Source organism: Amphibalanus amphitrite, unplaced genomic scaffold, assembly GCF_019059575.1.
Source record: "Amphibalanus amphitrite isolate SeventyFive unplaced genomic scaffold, NRLGWU_Aamphi_draft 000578F_arrow, whole genome shotgun sequence".
NCBI classification, from domain to species: domain Eukaryota; kingdom Metazoa; phylum Arthropoda; class Thecostraca; order Balanomorpha; family Balanidae; genus Amphibalanus; species Amphibalanus amphitrite.
In genome coordinates this window covers 57,621-81,328 of record NW_024882072.1, presented here as the reverse complement: position 1 = coordinate 81,328, position 23,708 = coordinate 57,621, and the positions used below count along the sequence as shown (strand labels likewise).

Here is a 23,708-nt window from a genome sequence, read left to right as displayed (position 1 = left end):
GGGCCATAAGGTGGTCACTTGTTTTATTTCAGAAATCACTTAATCGGTTTTGTGACGTCAGATACTTTTTGCCTTACAAGAAAAGAAGGTAAATATGGATTTCACTCAGCCTTGTTCCTATAAAACTTTGGTGTGCGCCGTTTTTGTGTTGTGTGTTGTGTGTTTCTCTCGGGTTTGGTATGTGGTACCTTTCTATTTTTATTTTTATCTTAATCGATAGTTAGGGAATAGGCCACTCGTATTTTCGCCCCCTTTTGCTGCAGCTTTTTTACTCGATCAGGGGCTCAAGAACAGGAGTGGGAGTGTCGAAGTGTAGGTATCAATTTCCGGTGGCTGCATTCCCGGTGCCCTGATTATTATAACTTTTGTTATGTACAGCTGAAGTGTATTTCGAAGTTATTGAAAAATCAGTCCAGAGGCCAGCTAAACTTTTACCTACAGAAAAATAGCTGGCTGTCATAATTTTCCACCTTAAGACTGCTTCACATACTGAGCATAAACAAAAAATAGGCAAAAAATTCAGACAGGCGGCAATTTTTCTGTTGGTAAAACTTGCCTCTGTCCAAGTGCTCTGCAGCTGCTGTGATTCATACGGCCTGGAGGCTGCTGGCTGAGCCTAACTTGGGTTAGGTTGAACAACCCCGCTGCTGCGGCTAGTGACGATGACACTCCATGTTGAACGGAAATGCTGTCTAATTTTAAATGTGATGGCTGAATTTACTCTTAAAAAAGCAGGTACACTGCGAAATGCTAAAACCTAATCCAACCTTACCTTATCTTACTTTACATTAGGTAGCCTTACCTGGCTTAACAGGTGGTTGGGTATAACTTGTAAATGTTTCGTTTCACCCTAAAGCCCTAATGAACAAACAATAAATGTTTTGTGTAAAAGGTACTGATGCCTGGTGGTTTCTTTTCAAGCGTAAAAGGATGTGTTCTTTCTTTTTCATGTTTTATTTCATGAATTTCCCCAATTTTTAGAGGATTCAAAAGGAAGTTATAGCCCCAAGTAGTGTGGCCTTGGGAGGTTAATAAGTCCTGTAAGCTTAATCTCCCTGTTAAAGCTCCTCTGACACTGAGAGCATTGTAAATTTGCAACTCTAAGGAATCTGCAGAGGGTCACTTAAAACATTGAGTCAGTAACCTGACCTGAAAATGTGGGTAAGGGCAAGACCCTTTTAGAACTGCAGGAATTCTCAAAATGAAAAGATAAAAGGAAAAGTGAATCCTTCTAAGCTTGAAAAGTGACAGCACATTGATAGTTTTGGAGATACACTCAACCACCTGCTGAGCCAGGTAAGACTAGGTCATGTTATTATAGGTTAGGTGAGGTTTTGGCATTTCAGCTTAAAGTGTACCTGTTTTTTAGGTGTAAGGTGGTTGGGTATAACTTGTAAATGTTTCATTTCACCCTAAAGCCCTAGATTAAAAAATGGTCGTATGTGAACAATTTTCTAGGTCGATATAGGTATGGTTTGTGACAATATGGTGTGGTTTTTATTCAATTTTGCACCTAGGGTGCTCTGAAACTTGCCTACTTTTCCTCCTTTTACTTCCTAGCATCTGATTACCTGGATGAGGGAGTGGTAGCATGATAAATACCAGCTTTGGAAAGTGATCATCTGTTGTGAAGTGGTCTTGCAATTGCCTGTTATAAGAAAAAGTTTAGATTGTTTTTTTAAGGATGCATATAGAACATAAACATAGGTACCTATATCTCAGAATATTACAGCAAATGAATTATTAGAAACATTAAGCATACAAAACTTAAAAAGTCTAGACCCCTGTAGACAAGCTCTGAATCTGCCTTACTTTCCTGACTTTTTACTAAAACCAGACCAGTCGTATTATACCATAAGCCTACATAATGTGAATTTCCGCATTAATTTCAGTGTTGGTGACTGCAGGATCGGCGGTAGGCGGCAGCTGCCGGCAGCGCCGCGCTCGCCAGCCATGAGTGTAGGCGGGGGCGGGGGCGTGCGGCCGCCCTCGCCGGCCGAGCCGCTCGACGACCCGGGCCTCATGTTCCGCCGGCTGGAGCAGGCCGACACAGACGAGGCCGGTCACATCAAGGAGCTGTTCAGAGAGAACCTGCGCGGGCCGACCGGTACGGAGGTGGACGGGGAGTGGCGGACCTGACTCACTGCCGCAGTAGACGGGAGAGCTTACACGAGATGCTGAATGGGTTCTCTGTGCATAGATATAGATTTTATAGGTATACGTCTTTGAGTGTTGTTGAGATTTTGTGGTCGTTCGTGGATATGACAGTCTCAAACCTTTTCTAGTGCAGTATTTTGTAGATTTGTTCTACCCGCCTTCAGCTTTGGAAGGTAGTTGCTATGTTTGAGATCTTTCTTGTTTTTTTTTTCTTCTCAAATTGATGCTGATGCTGATGTTGTGATGCTGTTTTCCTCAGGCGAGGCATGGCTCCTGAACGGTCTGATTGACTACTACGTGAGCACCGGGTCGGCCCGCTGCCTGGAGATCCTGCTCACCTGCGGGGACGGCAACTCACGCGCCCTCATCGAAAGGTAGGGTGGTGGCAGGCGTCCTCTGATCCTGCTTTGGTTGATGTTGACAGTCCAGCCATTACACTTTCCCGATGCATGTCATTGTCGGTTTCCGTAATTTGTAGAATCGCTCGTTTATTTGCCGTATGCTCTGCTCTCGTGGAACTACCTCGGCACATCCACCAATAAACGTCTGTCAGCTAGACAGTAGACTGCATTATCCTCCAAGCATGCTCGTCACTCCCGTGCCTAACCTCGTCCACCCCTGCTGCTCGGTAGGCTGCACCAGCTGCTGAAATCTCCGGAGCAGCGCGGTGCAGGGCTCCGGCTGCTCGGATACTATGTGCGCAAACACCCCGTCTGGCTGAGAAAGATCGTCACCCAGCCCAGCCCGAGCATCGTCAAGGATCTGTTCAGGATCATTAAGGTCAGCTCATTTTTCAGCACAGTCACACTACTGAGGGACGATTTAGGTGGCCACATGCTGCCATATCACGCTAAAAGGTAGTGAGTTGACATTCACCGCTATTTTATTCTGTTTGTAATATATGTTTTTCATATGCATGTCGTTTCATTGTAAGAACACGGACTCAAATGAAGGCAATCGAGAGTGTTTAATAGCAGATCCATGATGTCTCGTGACTCAGCGTTAGGGCGCGATGTCTGGCGATAACGAACGGCGGCATTGAATTGTCACTTATTACGCTTTCCCGTCTTACCGTGTCCGTACACCCGTGTTCCGTTGCAGTCTGAGTGTGAAGTGCAATGTATCATCTCGGCTGCGCTGATCCTCGTCATTCTGATGCCCATGTTTCCCGTGGCGCTGGTAGACTTCATCCAGGACCTGTTTCAGGTGCTCAGGTGAGATAACTCGTATGCTGCGGGTTTCTTCGGCAATGCTGTGATACTTCGACACTTAAGTAACGAGGTTAAGCTTAAGACAAACTTGCTGTACACATACCACGTCAAATATAAGCTCTAAAGCATCCTTCTTGTATTGCATTTGAGCAGCACGAAGCTGTGATAGCTAGCCGTCAATGCGAGACGTTATTGACACCATTGTAGTTACATGACGATAAGTACCACAGAGGAACATTGTGTCCTGCCCGACACGCCACAGCCGGGTCTCAGTGTCGGCTCGATTGCATCATTGGAGCAGGTGTGATCGATCGGGCGACGGAGTCAGTGCCGGCCTCCGCCACCCGATCGATTCTGAGTTCAATTACGACATCCTTTCAGCCCGGCCACACCGAGTTTTATCGACCGAGACAGTCAACTTGTCGGCAGTTAAAGCAGTCAATATGGCTTCGGATCCCGGAACAACCTGAGGTCACAATGGGCGTCATACTGATAACTCAGATCAGGTTCTTTCTCTATTGGTGCTAACGACATCCTAGGCGTCCCTAAAACCCAACATCACTATCATAATAATCATTTTCTGACCTGGCCTGCCGATGATCTGACCTCCCTCTGTTGTGCCACCCAGTCGCCTGACGCAGATGGTCTCCAGTCCGTCAACCCATCTGAGTCAGACTCACCAGCTGCACCTGCACGTGGCCACGTACTCGTACTTTGTGCGCGTGTACGCCATGTACCCGTGTAACCTGCTCAGCTACCTGCGGCAGCACTACGGCCAGCGCGACAGCCTGCCCGTCTTCAACAGGACGATACGGGTTAGAAAGGGTGGACGGACGGACAGGGCCGGCTAAGATATGACCATGAATATAACGGGCAACGTAAAAAAGGCGATGTGCATTTGGTTGTCAATAATCATGATGGCTTATAAAGTGGTGTGTTACGAATGAATGGTTTTGTTATGCTAAAATGCCGTCTCAAAACAGTGAACGAGATGGGTGGTTGAACACCAAGTGCATTGGTATCGTTAGCCTGATCGTCGTTGGTAAACATCTGTTTCCGAGTGGCCTGTTTTGGCGGCTGGTGACATTCCGCCGGGCATCTGACCTCCCTCCCCCTCCCTCCCTCCCCCACCGTCTGCAGCCACTGCTGCAGCACGTGCGAATGCATCCCCTGCTGGTGACCGGTTCCAACTCGACCGAGACATCGCCGCACCGCTGGCAGCGCAAAGAGACGCACGACATCGTGGCGGAGTGCTCACACTTCTCACTGGATATTCTGGAGGCGTCAGCAATGGACAACCTGAGCGGGCCGCTCTGGAGCCTGTCTGCGCACGATGAGGCTGGTGAGTTCGTCGGCGCGGACGTGACCTGGCAGTGACCTCACCTGACCTGCGATGCTACGGCGTTGTCGGCTTTGGATACGGTCATATCTAATACTATCGCAATGTGTGACATTTGTGGATACCAGTTGTGTTTGGGCGTGGAAGAAGGGCCGGGGTGCGAGGAGCAGTTTTTGCAGACTGCGCTGTTATCGGACTATGGTAAACATGTCGGTTAAGCGCCGCCCGCCAGCTCCGTGGCACGCGGCCGCCACCGTCTCATGCCCGTGGTGATCTCATTACTGGCCGGACCGCGGTTTGTTTACGTTATGGAAGACCGCAGAGTATGTCGTCATTGGGTTAGGGTGGCCGATGTACAGTCTGTCTTAAAAGTACCGCGCGCCGCAAAGTGACGGTGGATCCATCATGCCTGACCGAGGAAGGGCCTACTAAATTTGAGTCACTGAAGCAATTCACATCCTCGTCCATTCCTTAGGTCAATTGGTTCGGTGACTTTCAAATTATAGCAGGCCCTACCTCAGTCAGGCTTGATGGATCCACCGTCACTTTGCGCGGTACTTTTAAGACAGACTGTATGCTATATCCCTTCGTTTTTTCTCAATTACTTTATTTTCTTTACTTTTCTGTCTTTTCTTTTTTAGCTTTATCATCTTTAATCCTCCTTAGTTTATTTTTTTTATCGTATGGCTCGTTTTCTCTCCGCTTTGTCATTCTACTGTAGGCTTTTCTTTATCTTGTCTTTTGCTTTTATTTTTAGTTTTCACCGATTTCTCCGTCTCTGTTTTCACGCTCTCCCCTGTCCCGCTCCGTTCAGACGCTCTGGGTCCGACGGACGTGGGTCTGGGCGACCAGGAGGTGCTGGGCATCCACGACATCCTCTGCTCGCCGGCCACGTTCGCGGCCCGCTCGGCGGCCGGGGAGGCGGAGGGAGGCACCGGTTGTGAGACAGCCGTGGAGGCCACGCCGGAGAGCACGCCGGCGCCGACGCCGACCGTCACACCACAGCGGGTGAGAGGGGAGGGGCTGGTGTCTTATACCCCGCAGCGGGTGAGAGGGGAGATGGACGGTGTCTGTACCTCCGCCGACACCGACCGTCACACCACAGCGGGTGAGAGGGGAGGGGCTGGTGTCTTATACCCCACAGAGGGTGAGAGGGGAGGGGATGGACGGTGTATGTAGCCCTTCCGGGCACTTACCGTCACAACGCAGCGGGCGAGAGGGGAGCGTTGGTCGCTGCCCGTAACCTCCCCCCCCCCCCCCCACCCCTCTTAACACACTTGAGGCCAATCCAATCCGTTTTTTAGCATCTGCTACATATGTCCACCTAAACGTTTGTTATGGGACGGGTACTTTATAAGAAATGAACGATAACATAATAAAGTGCCATGTTTCCTTCTATGTTCGAGGAGCGAAACATTCAGCAGCTGCTTTATCTTGCCTTTCACTTCAAATCCATTTGATGGTGGTTTTATCGCTGTGTGCGCGCAGGATTTAGAGAACCCTCCACTACTACGGCCCACGTCGGCCTCTGTCCAGGCGTCGCACGCTCTGGCAGCCCTGGTCGGTCCCAAGCAGACGACTCCGACTACCACCGACTCGACTCCCACCTCGCCACAGAAGAAACCGGCTGCACCCTTCAGGTAAGACTTGCAGCGTCGCTGTACCGAAGACTAGACTAGGGGGCCAAGACTGCTCGATGTGGCATTTCGCTGGGTGATGTTCGAAGAGTGACTAACTTTGTTTGCTAGTGACCGATATTACTCGCGGTTGCATCCGGTGAGGGTGACGTTCAAAGAGTGACCTATGCTCCCCGTGCTTAACAGGTTCATTGAAAGTGACCACTCGCAGCAGCAGCAGCAACAACATCCCTTCAGCGGCCGACTGGGTCAGGTTCTGACGGAGCGGGCCGACTCTGGAGGTACGTCCCTCCCGGCTGACCCTGCCCCCTGACCCCTGACCCCTGACTGACCAGAGGTCACCGGAGCTGGCCGTGTGTCAGGGTCAGGTCGACCGCGGTGCACGATACACCTGCTGCATGTCCCCGGATGCTTGCAGTGCTGCTATGATTAAACGTTTTGCTGGTCAGACTGATTGAGACACATACCTATTCGCCTTGTGTTGCTTTACTTTTTGCCGGTTTGGTGTTTGATGGATTTCCGATTGTGTTTAGGACATACGCTGCATGGCATTGTTGGGATTGAGTGTTGGATGTGTTTCTTGTTTGCAGCTCTTGTTTTGATATTGGTTGATGCCTATTTTTTAATTGCTTTCCCTTGTTTTCAATAGTATGCTACGGTTTTAAACTTGACCTGCCTTTGCCTTTCAATGATGCTTATAATTTTCTAGTTCATTTATTTTTGTATATATTGAATAAAGTAATGGCGACCACCCAGAAAATATCCTTGAATCACAATTATTTCCTTTCCAGGATAAAATCCTGTATGACATCCACGGCAAATGGTAAAATAAGATCGCAGATTTCCCCTTTCCCTCTACATCCATTTTTTTTCACTGCTCGCTTTGACCTACTCCTGAGCCGATTTACCCATCCTTTGTGCGAGCCGCATGCCTGCTGTCCACGACTGCTCCACTCCCCAGTAGACCCCTGGCTGTATGTGTGTGTACGAGGCTGCGTAGTGCGCTAGGCGGTGCTGCTGCGGCGCGGGCGGGCTGCTCGGTCCCGGTGGGGGTGTGGCGCGGTGTGGCGCGCGGCCGGCCGCTCTCAGCTCGCTCTCCGCGACAGGCGGTGCTGCCGGCGGCGGCGGCCAGCAGGAGAGAGCCGCCCTCGTGGAGGAGGCGGCCGCCCCCGCGCCGCTGCCGTCAGTCAGCGGACTGCGCGACCGGCGCACCTCCGGCAAACTGAGCCCCATCAAACTGAAACGTGAGCCGCCCACACGCACCGACACCGGTCACCGGCCACTGACAGACACTAACACCACCCATAGACGGATCGTCGCCAGCATTGCGGCATCAGAACGTTCAGAGAAGGCCGGCAAGGAACACCCTAAGAATTTGTCAGCTCCTTGATTTTACTGAGCTTTGGAATGGTACGGTTCACAGTTCAGCGTTGCTATAACTACCGCATTTCTCTGGTCCATTTAACAATCAGGTTTTCACTGCTTCTGGCTTGATATTTCGTTGTTCTTCAATCGAAATTTGCGATGTTTTAATCGCCAACGGGACCTTACAAATGGCTATCGTTGGCCAATCTATGTCATGATTTTAGGTTTCTATTCTTTGCCGATACATATCAGGCTCGATTCAATTTCAACTCAATTTTCAGCCTGAACTCAATTTTGTGCACTTCATCTTGTCACATTAGACAATCCTACCACTGGCATCTAAACGCCTATCAATTTGAAGCAGCCACTAAGCACCATCCCCACAACACTTAGTCCCATCATCCAGTCTAGCATGGTTTCTTCTTAATCGGTTGATGGGAAGCTCAACTCATTGGTAAGTAGAACTCAGCTGTGTTCCGATTCGGGCATGTTGACAGTGTGCTGAGTTAATGCTAGTCTGTGTGCTAATTTTTGTCATATTGCTCTGCTGCTTTATTGCTGACCGAAGCATCATTCAGTTTGACGACTACCCGAATTGATTTTCCACCTTTTGAGCTGGCATGACCCTTGTGACGCCAGTCTTGACTTGCAGGTATCTTTTGATCATTTGGCCTACAGATATGTATACTGTGCTGAAAACGATACTGGTACTTCATTGAATCTGTCTATTCGCTTTGGGGATGGAAAGGGAATGTCAATGTGTTTTGGTAATATGGCCTTTATAATAAGCTGCAAAGTGATGGCTTGCATGAATTATAAGTTTGGCCTGGTGGTGCTGGGCGCTGGCTGATTTGTTGTAAATACACAATAATGACATCTGAGATGCGACAGGCATGCCCGTTTGCTTAAAGGCTGCCGGCCATCCGGTAGCCGAAGAATTATATAAAATGGCGTATCTTGTATGTGATAACTTTAAGCCGTGTTGAGTGCTTATGTCTCGAGACCTTAGTACCGTTTGTGACCGTCCTGTGCTATAACTGTTCATGACCGTCTGAGGCACCAGTGCCCGTCTGTGACCGTCCCGTGTCCGTTCTCAGTGGCGCCGGTGGTATCGCCGGTGCAGTTTGCCGAGGGCCCGCCGCCGGTCACCCGGCCGGTGCCCCGCACCTCGGGCACCTCCGGCTCGTCGTCGGCGTCGGGCGGCGCTCCGTGGCGCGGCCCGGGCACACCGTCCCGGCCGGCCACCGGTGACTGGTCCGACGGCGCCGCCGACCACTCGGCCGAGGACCGCGAGGTCAGCGACCTGACCCGGCTGCAGCCGCCGACGGCCGCCACCTCCGGCAACCTGACGCCGTTCGCGTCGACCACGGCGCAGCTGACGCAGGCGCACCCGCTGCGGCTGCCGGTGACGGCGGCGGCGGCCATCCCGTGCCGCTCGGCCACCGGTGACCGCGAGGAGGACGACTCGCCGCCGCCGGTGCTGGCCGCCTCGCTGCCGCAGAGCCGGCTCGACTTTGACCTGGTGCGCCACATGACCCGCTACTACAGCCAGCACGTGCTGCCGAGCCGCCAGCACCGGCGCACCAGCTCGTGCCCGGACGTGGCGGCGCTGACGGAGCCGGCGCCGGCGCCGGCGGTGACACCCGCCCGTCAGCCGCCGACGCGCCGCTCCGACACCGGCTGTCAGACCGAGGACACGCACCACCCGTCGGCGTACGAGCACCTGCTGACGGTGGCGCTGCCGCCGCCGCCGGCCGTTCCGCAGCAGCAGGTGAGCGTCAGAGACACTAACGGTCGGACTGGTTTCAAACTAGGGGCTCATAACCCATTTACTGGACGTGAGATGACTTCAAGTGGGCTCGCTAGTGAAGCACAATTATCTGCTTTTCTGTCATGTAGGATTTGCAGTCTGCCTGTTGTTACGCCTATGATGTCGCTATTGAACAGCCTCTTCTGTGTGTTTTTGTTCAATAATGGCACGGTTTCCCTGCCCCCAGGTAACGCTATCGCCGCACCAGCTGTTGCGCGAGCACGTCTCACAGACGATGCCGAACGCCCGCCTGATGCACGAGCTGCTACTGTACGAGCGGTACAAGCGCGAGGTGCACGCCCACAGAAACCGACGCCTGTTCGACCGCACGCGCGCCACCCGACGACTGGAGGAGGAGAATCGCGAGCTGAAGAGACAGGTCAGTGCGAGAGGTGAAAGGATGGGAGGGAGGGGAGCTAAAGTGACAGGTCATGGGGCTATCTTAGGTAAAGGACAAGACGCGGGCAGGTTGCGAGCTGAAGAGGCATTTCAGTGACACTGTGTGACTGTGGGTGTGGTGAAAGTGACAGCTGGAGTGAGTACGTGGCTGGGAGTTGAAGGACGTCATACAGAACAAGGCATTATATTTAAGTTGAATGTCTGTAACTGTTCCTATGTTCGATATTCTGCTCGGCGCCCATTCTGACCGGTCCTCCTGTCCCGCCACCCTGTCCGTCAGGTGGAGGTGATGTCTGTAGACGTGGCCGAGTGTAACCGGCAGCTGCAGCTGGTGAAGCGGCAGGCGGTGCGCGCCGGCGAGGAGCACCGGGCCGCCGCCCTCCGGCTGGAGCACCGCGCCGCAGAGGAGTGTCGTCTGCGCGAGCAGCTGGAGGCGCGGCTGGAGGAGCAGCGCCGCGCCAGCGACCAGCTGGCGGCGCAGCTGCGACAGCAGGACGAGCAGCTGCAGCAGGCCCGCTGCCAGCTGCTCGACACCGAGCGGCAGCTGGCCTACTCGCAGGAGAAGGCGCTCAGAAAATCGGAACTGGAGGTGAGAACCAGAAGGGTCGGGTGCAAATCGGCCGGCCTGACGCAGGCAGATAAGTGTGGGAGTGACGCTGTCCTGAGTGTCAACAAGGAGTCCGTGGCTTGTAGCCACCTCGTCTTCCACCTCGTCTTCGCCCTTGCAGGTTATCACACGCAATCAGCTACCTCGTCTGTTTATTATACCGAAATATGTCTCATGACTTACATTGTTCACGTCTCGCCGTTCCAGGCTCGTGTGCTGGAGCTGGAGCGCCGTCTGCTGATGGTCGGTCAGCTGAGGCAGCCAGTCAGCGGCGTGGCGCCCTCCGCCGCCGACCCGGCCGCCGGCGGCGACCCGTGGGCTCAGCTGGAGCCGCCGCCGCCGCCGCCAGACGAGGAGGGTCGCCGCCGGGCCGAGGCGGTCGCCAGCGGCCTGGAGCAGCAGCTGAGAGACCGAGAGCTGACCATTAGTGAGCTGCGCCGGCTCATGGAGGCCATGCGCGTGCGGCACCACGAACAGATTCAGGTGAGAAGAGTGACTGGCCTGAAGAGCAGACCATACTGGAAGGGGAATGGCAGGAGTGTGGTGTGTGGTAATGTGTTTGTGTGTTGAGGAAAGCTGTTTTCTCTGCCTTTGTACATGTTGTGTACAAAGGCAGAGATGTATGTTGTATGTTGTGCTGTATCTCACGCCAGTCATCTGATATGCGTGTGCCACCGGCAGGCAATGGATGAGCGGTACCAGGCGGTGAAGCAGCACCTACAGATGGCCGAGACGCGTCTGCTCAGAGTCTCGGAGCCGGGCGGACAGCGCAGTAACGGCGCCGAGCTGCCGGCGCCGACCGGAAAGGCGGCGCGTGCCGACCCCGGCACCTGGGACCTGCGTGACGCCATCTAAGCGAGAGTACTGGCCGTATCGGCCGCCAGGGGCGCCACCGCCGCGGACTGGGTAATCAGGCGCTGTGAGCCGGGCATCGCCGCCCGCCGGGGCGCGCTTCGGTGTGTGCCAGTGGAACGGGGACTGACTGAATGAATGGTGTACGGAGCTACCGATACGGGAAAACGCCTAGGTATATATCTTTATATAAGGTGCAGTTACGCGGAAAACATTTACGCCAATCGTGATTCGGTGCAGAGTGGGTCACCGAGCTTCTGGGGGTCACTGGAGCTAGCAGAGTGTGATTATTTTGTTGTTCGTTTGGCTCTTTTGAGTTGGCCATTACGCGTTATTGCCCGGTCGGGAAGACATTTGTTCACTTTGAGGCTTGAATATACGTTTATCCTTTGCAATTATCCGCTCGCGTGCCTGGTTAAATGTTGGGGATTAGCTGGACCGCTCAACCAGCGGCGGCTTCCAGTGATCAGTCGCTATTCTGGCCACCTCATCGGTACTAATCAGACTATTTCGGTGCCTGGCTGACCCTGGTTGCCTGCGGGGATGTGTCGTTCCCGGGACCGTCCACAGACCGAGCGCGGACCGCCGCCCCAGGTCCATCCCTGTGGACGTCAGTGGCGGTATTTTTAGTCGGGTCGGCACGCAAAGGGTCGCTCTCGGCTCTGTAATGGGACGCCATCGGCAGGTGTTGTGTGCAGAAGTCGGTCGGCCCCCGGGGCCGTCCGGAGATGGGAGTCAGTTCGTGTTTGTTCGGAGACTCGTCTGGGTGGCCCGCTGGTCTGTCCAAGGACTCTCGGACTCCCCGTCCTGAGACCAGTGGTGGTTCGCCGGCGGACGGGACTTTTGCCACCGGTCCAACCTGGATCGCGCTTGTGCTAGGTGCTGCGCCTCATCAGCACCGTCCCTTTCCATATCCTCCGCTGTCCTTTCGAAAATTCTTCTCAATCGACTCAGGCCACACCAGCGGGGAGTTGTCTTACTACACACGCGCGCAGCGGTCTCACCACACAGACCACGAGCAGAGTCGCCGAGAGATGAACAACACAACGGACGCCGAGCCGCTGGGCGCCGGCGGCATCGCCTGGTCCACATCCAAGGTGATGCTGTTCGTCTTCCAGCTGCTCATCATGTTGGAGACCATCTTCGGCAACCTGCTGGTGGTGATGTCGGTCAAGGTGGAGAAGAAGCTGCAGACGCCCTTCAACTACTACATCGTCAACCTGGCCATCACCGATATGAACGTGGGCATGTCGGTGATGTCACTGTTCGCCATCTACAACTTGTTCGGCTACTTCCCGTTCAACAACTTCATCTGCGGCTACTGGGTCTGGAGCGACTACACCATGACCTTCGAGTCGGTGTTCACCCTGATGACTATTAGGTGAGCGCTTGAACGCTAGCGGAGCAAATCAAAGCTGATAAACAATCTAGAAGTAGGTATACTCACCCTTACCTTACCCATAAGGTTAAAGGCGGATAGCGCCGAAGTATTTCATTGGCCATTGCTTTAAATTGATATCTAGCGAGGTCGTCGACCTCCATCTTATCATTACTTCGTTCACCATCACCATCATATGAACCTTCGTCGAACCTTTCGGTGTTTTAATCCTCGTTGCCGCACCCCCACACCCCCAGAGTTTTTTTTTTCGCGATAGCTCCGAACACGCCGACGTTAGAGAGCTGAAACTCGGAATATCTAACTTTTGATTCAAGCCGGATCTTGTGACACCAACCTTATTTTCAGGTCAGGTCACTGACCCATGACGTCGTCATAGTGAACCTCTCATAGTGGTCCATAAATGTGGCAACTTCACAATGTCTTCAGTGTCAGAGAAGCACAGGGAGATGGGACTTACAGGACCTAGTATCCTTTTATAGAGGTCGCACAACTCTTATAAGTATATCGGATTTTTTTCCAAAGGTCACATGAGATCAGTCAGGTCGGTCACGTGACCTCAGAATTGTGAATCAACGGGGAAATATGGAAAGGAACTGCTTTCTTGGCGCCGGAAATGATCTAAATTCCAAACCTACCTCAAGTACCTACACGGAATCGTGCTTTCATGTACTCCTCGCAGTGTCCAAAGCTTCACTTTTGCATCGTTGACTTTGTGTGACGTCACTAAGGTCATAGCAGTTTTTCGTCAGTAACTCTCGACCAATTTGAGCAAGCAAGTCGGGAAAGTCACCAGCGAACTCGGGAAGACCTGCCCAATTGAATGATATACCTACATTATGGACCTCCTTCGACCAGCTTCATGACCTGTCACCTGAGCGGCGCTGACCTGACCTTGACCCGAGGTCAACGCCTTTATCCTCGCCGGCCGAGGGGGGGAGGGCGGGTGCCGCCCCCCCCCCCTAGGGTTTTTTCACGATAACTCCGAACACGCCGGCGATAGAGAGCAAAAACTTGGCATACCTGACCTTTGCTTCAAAGCGGATCTTTTGACTTCAACAGCATTTTCGGGTCGGGTCATGTCCCTGACCAATGACGTCATAACTGAACCTCTGCAGTCTGCACGGTCTTCAGATGTCGCAAATTTGCAACGCTCTCACTGCCAGAGGAGCGCTTTCACAGGAATATGAAAATTTCAGGAGCTAGTATCCATTGAGTCTCACAACTTGTATATCTCAGATTTTTCCTTAATATGGGGTCAGGCCATTTTTGTGACCTCACCATTACCTATAAGTCAATGGGGAAAAATGGAAACTGTTATTCTGGCGCCGGGAACGATCTCCAACTATCTCAAGCACACAGAATCGTGATTTCATGCACTCCTTGCAAGGTTCGATGAGTTACTTTAGCAATGTTGACCTTGCTTGACGTCATTAGGGTCATACCTATTAGTTTTTCTGTCAATAACTCGCGATCAAATTGAGCTAGCGAGTCGAGAAAGCCACCAATGGACTCAAGAAGACCTGCCGAATCGAATGGTGTGCGACATGACCTCCTTCGACCAATCTCGTGACCTGGGGGCGCCAGGCGCGCACACAGGATTTTTGAATGGGGGGGCACGACCTTCGAACTGGGCCCCCACGCCGAAAGGCCCCCCCCCCAAAAAAATACGGCCAACGGGGCTATATTTCGGTTGGTTTGAAGCTTGAGCAATTATTGGTTTGTCAATGCATGGTAAAACAATTATTTCGGTACCAGCTTAATTTTCAAAACATATATATTTTTACGCTAGGCTGTTTTTTTCTCAAATGCGACTCAGAGCTGGTACAGATATACCTAATCATCTAATTTATTACGTAAAGCATGTCATTAACCCTCGCGGGCCCGGGGGGGGCGTTTTTCGCCCCCCCTGGCGAATATTTGCGATAGCTCCCGAACGATGAGGGATAGGAAGGCGAAACTTTCAGTACCTTTTCTCCCATCCATTTGACATCTTCTGTAGTAAAAAATTTGGACCTAGCCCCCTTGATGACGTCACAAGGTCGATTTTTCTAAACCCCTGCACGGCAAACTTCGGCGTCACAGACGCGAACTTCAAATAGCTGCTAAAAATAGAGTTTTAGAGATAAAGACAAATTACGAAAACGGTTGTGTAGCGTTTGACCTAGAGAAAAATAGAAAAATAGTTTCGGTGACCTGAGGTCCGAGGTCAGGTCAACGACCCCGAAATGTGGTTTTAGTTTTTCGCAAATAACTTCGACAAAAATGGTCCTAGAGCTACGGCAGTGGTACCATCGCATTCGCCTTGTCAAGCCGCGTCGAATGATATATATTTTGTTTGGAAAAGGTCAAATTTTATGTTGACCTCATGTGACCTCGAATGACCTTTGGTTGACCTTGACACATGAAAGGTCGTTCATAATGAATTTGTACCCGCTGATCACGAATCTGGCATCTATTTTCCTCTAAGCTTTCATTTAGAGCTTCCTTATGGCAAAATTGTCTTATTTATTATTACTAACTTGAATCAGTGAAATAGCCTCTAGCAAGGATACTCTTCTGTGACCTTGACCTTTGAGCAGCCTTGTATCGTAAGATGAACCACAAATAGGGAACTGATAAGCCTCAAAACATTTCAAAACATTTTGGAAGTTAGCACGCAAGATGTACGAAAAAGTGCAAAGTTTGAGGTCAATTTTGGGCGTGACCTTGACCTTGAACTTTGATTATGAGCACATTTTCGGAATCCTCAGATTCTCTTCTTTCGTTTGACACCCAATTTTGCCGGTTTGATGCATCCTGCCGTCCTCTAGAAGGCTTACCTTGAGATCACTACACATGTGCCGGTTTTTGCCTTTGACCTTGACCTCTGACCTTGAAAATTGACCTGAGGTCAAAAATTTTAGGTGCCCTAGAATCGTCTCGTAAGGACCTTTTGTTTGGTATCGCTTTTATTTGCGTAGCTCCCTTATTTACGGAGTTAGACAGGGGGGCGAAAAACGCCCCCCCCCCCGGGCTGCGGTGGTTGGGATTACCCCCCGGGCCCGGCCGGGTTAATAAACATTTTTGCAGGTCCCTCAGAAATCAGCCCCGGGCAGCGACTGACTGCCGGCCGGCCGACCGGCCCCGGGTGGCTAGAAGCAGGGGCCGGTCACTGTTTGGCCCGGATGTGAAGGAGCGGGAGCAGCACTCCTTTTTCACGTATATTCGCATATTTTTTTAGGCACATCGACATGAAATGTCATTATATCTGATACGATGTGGGATCACAGACTAGAGATCCAGCTTATAACTTATATTTAATGCTTAACCAATGAATCAAATCAACAGGACTATGTACGATGCATGTCGGACACGTACCCAGAATTTCGCCCAAGAGGGGGTCACCTGCTGGTCACCTGACCCCGGGCCCGCGAGTCACCCGGGCGCCGGGGGTCAGCTCAGGCAAGGATGTACGCGAAAGGTCCTGGCCAGGACCTTTCGATGGGAGGAGGGAGGCACGGTTGGTCCAGTCTCACTGGCAGACGGGTCTCTTTAAAACGGTCTTTGCATGAGAAAATGTGGAAAATTGGCAAGCAAAAGTATCATTTATGCCCGAGGAGTGTGCCTAATGTACACTAATGCCTAATTTACATGGTATTTTACGAGCGAGCGAAGCGAGCGAGCGAGCTCCTCAGAGTCACCGGTGTGTGGCGCGTTCAGAGGTGCCAGTGAAAGGCCGTCAGATGCGCTGGTGTTGGGTCCTCACAGGCGCCGTTGCGGGGTCTTAGGGCTTAGAGACACTGGTGGGGCCATCATTGGCATGTGTGTGGCCCTGCAAAATGGCGTGCAAGTGGAAAGTGGCCCGTCATAGGCTGGCAAGGACACTCAGAGGCCGGTAAGAGGCCCTCAGAGTCACTGGTACGCGGCCCTCAGAGGCGTCGGTGTAGGCCCTTAAGTTGCGCTGGTGGGGGTCCCTTGGAGGTGGGGCGAGGGGCCTTGCAGTTGCCGTTGTGGGTGCCTTTAGAAACACTGGTGTGGACCGTGTGTCTATCACAGACGGATGTGGAGCCATAGCAGCCAATCCCTCGTTGGCCGTTACTACTTAGGGCCCTGCCGCCCTGAGCGGCCGGCGAGGTCTCTCAGAAACCGGCATTGGGCCTTTATGAAGATAATTGTGGCTACATAGGAGCCAATAACGTCCCCCACAAGCCCTGTGGTGTCCTTCCGAGTTGAAGTGCGGCCAGCGCGAACCCTCTGCTACCAACTGGCGCCGCAGGGCTCCTCGGTTTCGAAGGAACCCTAAACCCGAGAACGGGCACGTACCCCCTCGCTCCCTTGCTATGTCACTGAATCCAAGTGATGGGACCCTTTAGGTAATCAGGGGCGTTTCAGATGACCAGGGGTTTTCAATTGATCAGGGGCCCACCAGGTGACCATGGGCCCCTCTGGTAACCAGGCGCCCCTTAAGTAGCCAGGGACCCCATCAATAACCAGGGCCCCTCACTCCTCAGTAAACGGGGGCCACTTGAGGTAAGTGTAGGAGGCCCGCAGATAACCAGGGCCGGCAAGGTTTCTCAGGTCCGTTTTTTGACAAGGCTCTTATTGACTCAGGTGCGAGCCCTTTGCCATCAGCAGAGGGCCCTTTCAAGCCTTTTGAGGGCCGTTTAACGTCTCTTGAGTTCCCATTGAGGCCTTCTAAATGCCCTTTAAGCAGTCGAGGGGACTTTGAGGCCTTTTGAGGGTCTCTTGACGTCAGCTGAGGACCGTTGGACGCCAGCTGAGGATCGTTTTTGGGCCTTCTGATGGCCATTAGACGCCAATGGATGACCCTCTGACACCAACTGGGGCCCTCTGACACCAGCTAAGGGCACTTGAAGTTTGACGCTAGCTCAGGGCCCTCTGACATTAGCTGGGGGGCCTCTGACGCTAGCTCAAGGCCCTTTGACGCTCTTTAAGGCCTTCTGAGGGCCCCTTGAGGTCTTCTAAGGGCCCCTTAAGGCTTTTTGAGGGCCGCTTGACGCCAACTGAGGACCGTTTGAGGCCTTCTGATGGCCATTTGGCGCCAGCTGGGGGCCCTCTGTCACCAGCTAAGGACCCTTTAGAGCCTTCGGAGAGCCATTTGACGCAAGGGCATGGCCCTCTGACGCCAGCTCAGGGACCTTTGACACCCTTTAAGGCCTTCTGACGTCGGCTTGACGTTAGCTGAGGGCCCTTTGAGGCTATCTGAGGGCCCTTTAAGGCCATCTGAGAGTCCTTTGAGGTCATCTGAGGGCTCCTTAAGGCCATCTGAGGGCCCTTTGACACCATCTGAGGGCCCTTTGACACCATCTAAGGGCCCTTTGACACCAGATGAGGGCCCTATGACGCTAACTGAGGGCCCTTCGAGGCCATCTGAGTGCCTTTTGAGACCATCTGAGGGCCCTTTAAGACCATTTGAGGGCCCGTTGTACACGGTCTTCGGTGGTCTAAGGATTAGTTAGAGGCCCATTTGAGGCGGCCTTCGGCCGCCTCAAATGGGCCCCTTCCTTCGAGTTGGGCCCCCCAACTCGAATGGGGGGGGCACGGGCCCGTGTGCCCCCCCCCTTGTGTGCGCCCTTGGGGGGCGCTGACCTGACCGTGACTCGAGGACAATACCCTAAGTTCACCTCGCCCAAACAAAAAGTAGGTAGGTATATCTCGACGCGCCTGAGCATTGAGCAAGGCAAACACGATGCTGCCAAAATCGCGGTTCTGCGGCCGTTTTTTGCAAAGTCATTCACCAAAAACGGAATCGTACCTTGGGGCACTTGACCTGATCTCAGAGGTCACCGGTTGACCTAGGACCTTAAAATCGGGTTCCAATGTAACGTCGTGTGCGCCGTTACGGCGCACACGACCTTTTTTTCCGCGACGCGCTAGCTCTACCAGGAGCGAAACGGCGAGGGGGCCGCTATACCTACCCCCGCCCCCCCCCCCCCCCTCGGCCGGCGCGTAGGGGAGAGTGGGGCAAAGCGGCCACCCTAACGTTTCTAACGATGCCGACGCTTGATTTTTAAGCTTGGAAAGATTCTTTCTATACCAATGTGATCCCTATTAAATTGTCTTTTATTCCAACTGCGTTTCATTTCCAAAGGCGTTCACATATGGGAGATATTGACAAAACTTTAAACCTATAGCATATTGGCCACTTTGCCCCATCCCTGAGGCAAAGCGGCCACTGGCGACTTCTCAAGTCCCGATATGAGAAACAGAATAGTTGCCTCATGCACGACTAGGGTATTTGATGGTGACAAGGTTTAAGGGAAGATGGATGTTTACTTTGTTATCTTCCCACCTATTGCTAAACAAAGAAAGAATTTTCTTGGAAAAACATTTAATTGCATAATTTGGTAACTCATGTAACCGAAAAGTGGCTAAGATGAATGCATGACGACACATTTGAATATAAATAATGTTTTTATCCAGATGGAAACAACTTATGGCCAATTGGGGGCTGGCCACTTTGCCCCGGCCGCTTTGCCCCGCGCATACCGTCCGAGACAAAAATATTCCAGCTTAGCTATTAGTGGGGTAAAAAGCATTAAAATTGGTAGAAGGCATGTACGATAATCACGCAATGCATGGACAAAAACGCTTATAAAAATTCCAAACGGTTATGGAATAAAATAACATTTAAAAATTGTAAACATAATTGGTAATCTGGCAAGAAATGCTTTTCCGTGTTTCACAGAACAATGGCGATGGGCCTGAAACCCCGGTCTGGCTCATTTGAACGACCGCAAAGAGAAGTATAATTGGAAATCATAAATTGGAACTGACGCCAGCTGTGGAGGGTTAAAACCATGGATGGCCGCTTTGCCCCGGGTGGCCGCTTTGCCCCACTCTCCCCTATGTAGAAAACCAATAGGTCCGGCGAGGGTTAACCCTCGCCGACCGAGGGTACCGGGTGCCCCCCCCCCCCCATAGAGATTTTTCGCGATAGCTCCGAACACGAAGGCGATATAAAGCTGAAATTTGGCATACCTGACCTTTGATTCAAGCCGCATCTTGTGACACTAACTGCATTTTCAGGTCAGGTCAGGTCACTGACCTATGACGTCATAAGTGAACCTCTGCACGGTCCTCAGATATCGCAACTTTCCAACGCCCTCAATGCCAGAGGAACTTTCAAGGGGAGATGAAACTTACATGATAATGATATAGTATCCTCTAGAGGTCTCACGACTTAATTATCTCGGTTTTTTCTAAAGGTCACATGAGATTAGGTCGGTCACGTGACCTCACCATTTTAACCCTCGCCGGACCTATTGGTTTTCTACATACGCGCCGGCCGAGGGGGGGGGGCGGGTACGACCCCCCCCTCGCCGTTTCGCCCCTGGTGGAGCTAGCGCGTCGCGAAAAAAACGAGCGTGTGCGCCGTTACGAGACGCAGAGATTGGTACCCGATTTTAAGGTCCTAGGTCAACCGGTGACCTCTGAGGTCAGGTCAAGTGCCCCAAGGTACGGTTCAGTTTTTGGTGAATAACTTCGCAAAAAACGGCCGCAGAGCGCCGATTTTGGCAGCATCGTGTTCGTCTCGCTCAGGCGCGTCGAATGATATACTTTTTGTCCGGGTCAGGTCAATTTGGGGTGTTGACCTCAGGTCAAGGTCAGGTCAGCACCCCCAGGTCACGAAGTTGGTCGAAAGGGGTCATGTCGCATATCATTCGATTCGGCAGGTCTTCCTGAGTCCATTGGTGGCTTTCCCGACTCGCTAGCTCAATTTGATCAAGAGTTATTGACGGAAAACTAATATGACCTTGATGACGTCATAAATGACGTCACGCAAGGTCAACATTGCAAAAGTGACGCATCTAACCTTGCAAGGAGTGCATCAAATCACGATTCTGTGTGCTTGAGATAGTTGGAGATCGTTCCCGGCGTCAGAATAGCAGTTTGAATTTTTCCCCATTGACTTATAATGGTGAGGTCACGAAAATGACCTGACCTCATATGACCTTTAGGAAAAATCCGAGATATACAAGTTGTGGGACTCATAATGGATACTAGATCCTGCAAGTTTCATTTCCCTGTGATATCTCCTCTGGCAGTGAGGGCGTTGCGAAGTTGTGACATCTGAAGACCGTGCAGAGGTTCACTTATGACGTCATAGGTCAGTGACCTGACCTGACCCAAAAATGCGGTTGGTGTCAAAAGATCCGGCTTGGATCAAAGGTCAGGTATGCCAAGTTTCAGCTCTCTATCGCCAGCGTGTTCGGAGCTATCGCGAAAAAACCCTATGGGGGGGGCGGCACCCGCCCCCCCCCCCCCCCCCCTCGGCCGGCGAGGGTTAAGTCAATGGGGAAAAATGAAAACTGCTATTTTAACGCCGGGTCCCGGGACGATCTCAAACTATCTCAAGCACACGAAATCGTGATTTCTTGCACTATTTGCAAGGTCCGATGCTCCACTTTTGCACTGCTGACCTTGCTGACCTCATTTATGATGTCACCTGGGTCATAAAAGTTTTTCGTCAATAACCTCCGATCAAATTAAGCTAGCGAGTCGGGAAAGCCACCAATGAACTCAGGAACACATGCCGAATCGAATGATATGCAACATGACCTCCTTTGACCAGCTTCGTGACCTGGAGGACGCTGACCTGACCTTAACCCAAGGTCAACACCTCAAGTTGACCTCACCCGAACCAAAAGCACACCATTCGATGCGCCTGCGTGAAGCGAACACGATGATGCCAAAATTGCGGCTCTGCGACCGTTTTGTTTTTGCGAAATTATATATGAAAAACTGAACCCGTGCCTTGGGTCACTAGACCTGACCTCAGAGATTACCGGTTGACCTGAGACCTTGAAATCGGGTACCACTCGCTGCTTCTTGTAACAGCGCACACGTCCGTTTTTTTGCGACGCTCTAACCTAACTCCATCAGGGCCAAAACGGTACCAACTCTCCCACCCCCCTCCCGCTCGGCCGCGCGTATGTAGAAAACCAATAGGTCCGATGAGGGTTGAACATTTAAATTGTTTTTCCCAGTTTCTGCGCCTGGTAAAGACACTCACGCTCCTTGTTTTCAGTTCTAGTAATTGACGCTGATCATCCCCGATCACTCGGTGTTCCCGGCAGTATCGATCGCTTCTGGTCGGTGACGTGGTCCACTCACTACCGAAACACGTACAGCCCGAAAAAGTGTCTGGCGCTGCTGTGCGTCACCTGGTGCGTGGTGAACGCCATCTGGCTGCCGGCCTTCATCTACGACAGAGTGGCCAACGACTACGCTCCGGGGGACTGCTACTGGGACCCGCTGAGGAACCGATATCTGGTGAGCACGGGGCAAAGGGACCGCGGAGGAACCGAGGCTTGGTAAGGACGGAACTGGGACTCTATGAGGAGCCGCTGCGTGGTGAGAGCGGACCTGGGACCCGCCGAGTGCTGACTGCTGAGGAACCTCTAGCCTACCTGGTCAGCACGGGGCTGAGGAACCTCTAACCAGGTATAGGTAAAGGACGAAACTGGTAGTATCTGAGGAATCGCTTTCATCACTACCTAGTGAAAACCTAGATTATGCCTGAGGGACCGAGAACGGGGCCTGAGGAGCCGAGACCTGGTGAGAACGGAAGTGGGACGAATGGACTTAGGAACCGGGACCTGGTTAGCACAGGTCCTCTGAGGAACCGGTGCCTACCTCACCAAACTGCCACCTACCTGATCAGAGCAAGTATGCCCTGTATGTTGACTTGTCAACCTTTGGTGGTTTCCAGGTGATCTATGTCGGCTTCCTCGGATACTACATGCCGTTTCTGACGATGATTGGAGCATACAGTCGCATTCTGTACGTGATGAGAAAACGAGCACGGAAAATCCGAGACAGCAAAAAGGTGCAAGTCGCAACGGTAAGCAATTATCTTTGGGTGCTCTTTATCACTCCACTTTCCTCTGTTCAAAGGGTAATAGTTATTACAGGTTTACATAGCTTTGGCTGTTTAATTTTCATTGTTTAATGTTTTCTGTCTGTAACGATTTTAATTAGAACAGTACAAGACGTAATTAATGCCTTGTAGACCTATGACAGACTCTGTGTTTTTCACCAACCCTTTTTGATCGCAGGTGGACGGCGAGGTTGACGAGAAGAAGGCGGTGGTAGTGGCGGATGACAAGGAGGAGCAGCGGAGGAAACGCGAGCAGAAGGCCGTCATGACCCTGCTCTCTATTATTGGTGTATTTGCCGTCTGCTGGGTGCCCTTCTACCTACTGTTTGTGGTAAGAGCCCCAGCTTTTTGTGCTCTTTACTTGCTGTTTGTGGTGTCTAATTTTGATGTATTGTTTGGCTTAACCCTTGCGGCATTTCTTAACGCCTTGAATCGATGAGGTAGGCGCTAGCTTAAATTGAAAATGGAAGCTTCTGCAGACAATTTACTGAGGTTGACATTCGGGCCCCCGATGTCCTCTTGTTTGCAGATCAGCGCTTGGTACCCGGACTTCTTCCCGGGCTGGTTCGTCGAGTTCTCCTACTGGATGGCCTACATCAACTCGGCCGTCAACCCCATCCTCTACGGCATCAGCAGCGCCGAGTTCCGGGCGGCCTACATCAAAATATTCTATATCATCACCTGTCGCGAACCGCCCTCTAGCTGAGCTGATAAAGCTGAGAGCTAAGTTTTGCATGGTTTTGCTATAAGGGAAACATATCGGAGCTAATCAGAGGTCGGCCGAGGGTAAAAAACTTAAAATGTCCGATGGGATGAAAATCAGTCATGAAGCCACAGCCATTGCTTGTAGAACTAAGCAATACAAACCAATAGATGATCTGAACTCAGGTGATATTGCTGCATTGCGAGCGAATGCAAGCTAACTGATGGCTTTGGAGCAAGTTGACTATAGGAGGAGCTCACGTGGGCCTACCAGGAACCTGTGGCTAGCCGATCAAACAAGAAAGCAGGACTTGAGTCTAGACTAATTTAATATAGACAAAAGCACT

The 23,708-nt window shown here is 52.0% G+C and overlaps 2 protein-coding genes across 2 annotated transcripts; both read left to right on the top strand.

The window, feature by feature from the left end:
* The first annotated feature begins 293 nt into the window (after positions 1–293).
* On the top strand, positions 294–11,772 carry LOC122394182 (hamartin-like). The gene is made up of 16 exons (XM_043390876.1): positions 294–312; positions 1,893–2,107; positions 2,417–2,531; positions 2,790–2,937; positions 3,259–3,371; positions 3,997–4,183; positions 4,509–4,710; positions 5,522–5,715; positions 6,196–6,347; positions 6,531–6,625; positions 7,451–7,588; positions 8,807–9,480; positions 9,707–9,898; positions 10,199–10,507; positions 10,733–11,008; positions 11,207–11,772. Exons 2-16 carry the CDS (start codon positions 1,954–1,956, stop codon positions 11,378–11,380), a joined length of 3,123 nt encoding a protein of 1,040 aa, XP_043246811.1. The 5' UTR covers positions 294–312; positions 1,893–1,953; the 3' UTR covers positions 11,381–11,772.
* Positions 11,773–12,411: 639 nt separating this feature from the next.
* Positions 12,412–23,365, top strand: LOC122394195 (muscarinic acetylcholine receptor M2-like). Its single transcript, XM_043390916.1, has 5 exons — positions 12,412–12,758; positions 21,857–22,052; positions 22,492–22,623; positions 22,838–22,990; positions 23,189–23,365. The coding sequence occupies exons 1-5, from the start codon at positions 12,412–12,414 to the stop codon at positions 23,363–23,365; spliced, it is 1,005 nt and encodes a 334-aa protein (XP_043246851.1).
* The last annotated feature ends 343 nt before the right edge of the window (positions 23,366–23,708 follow it).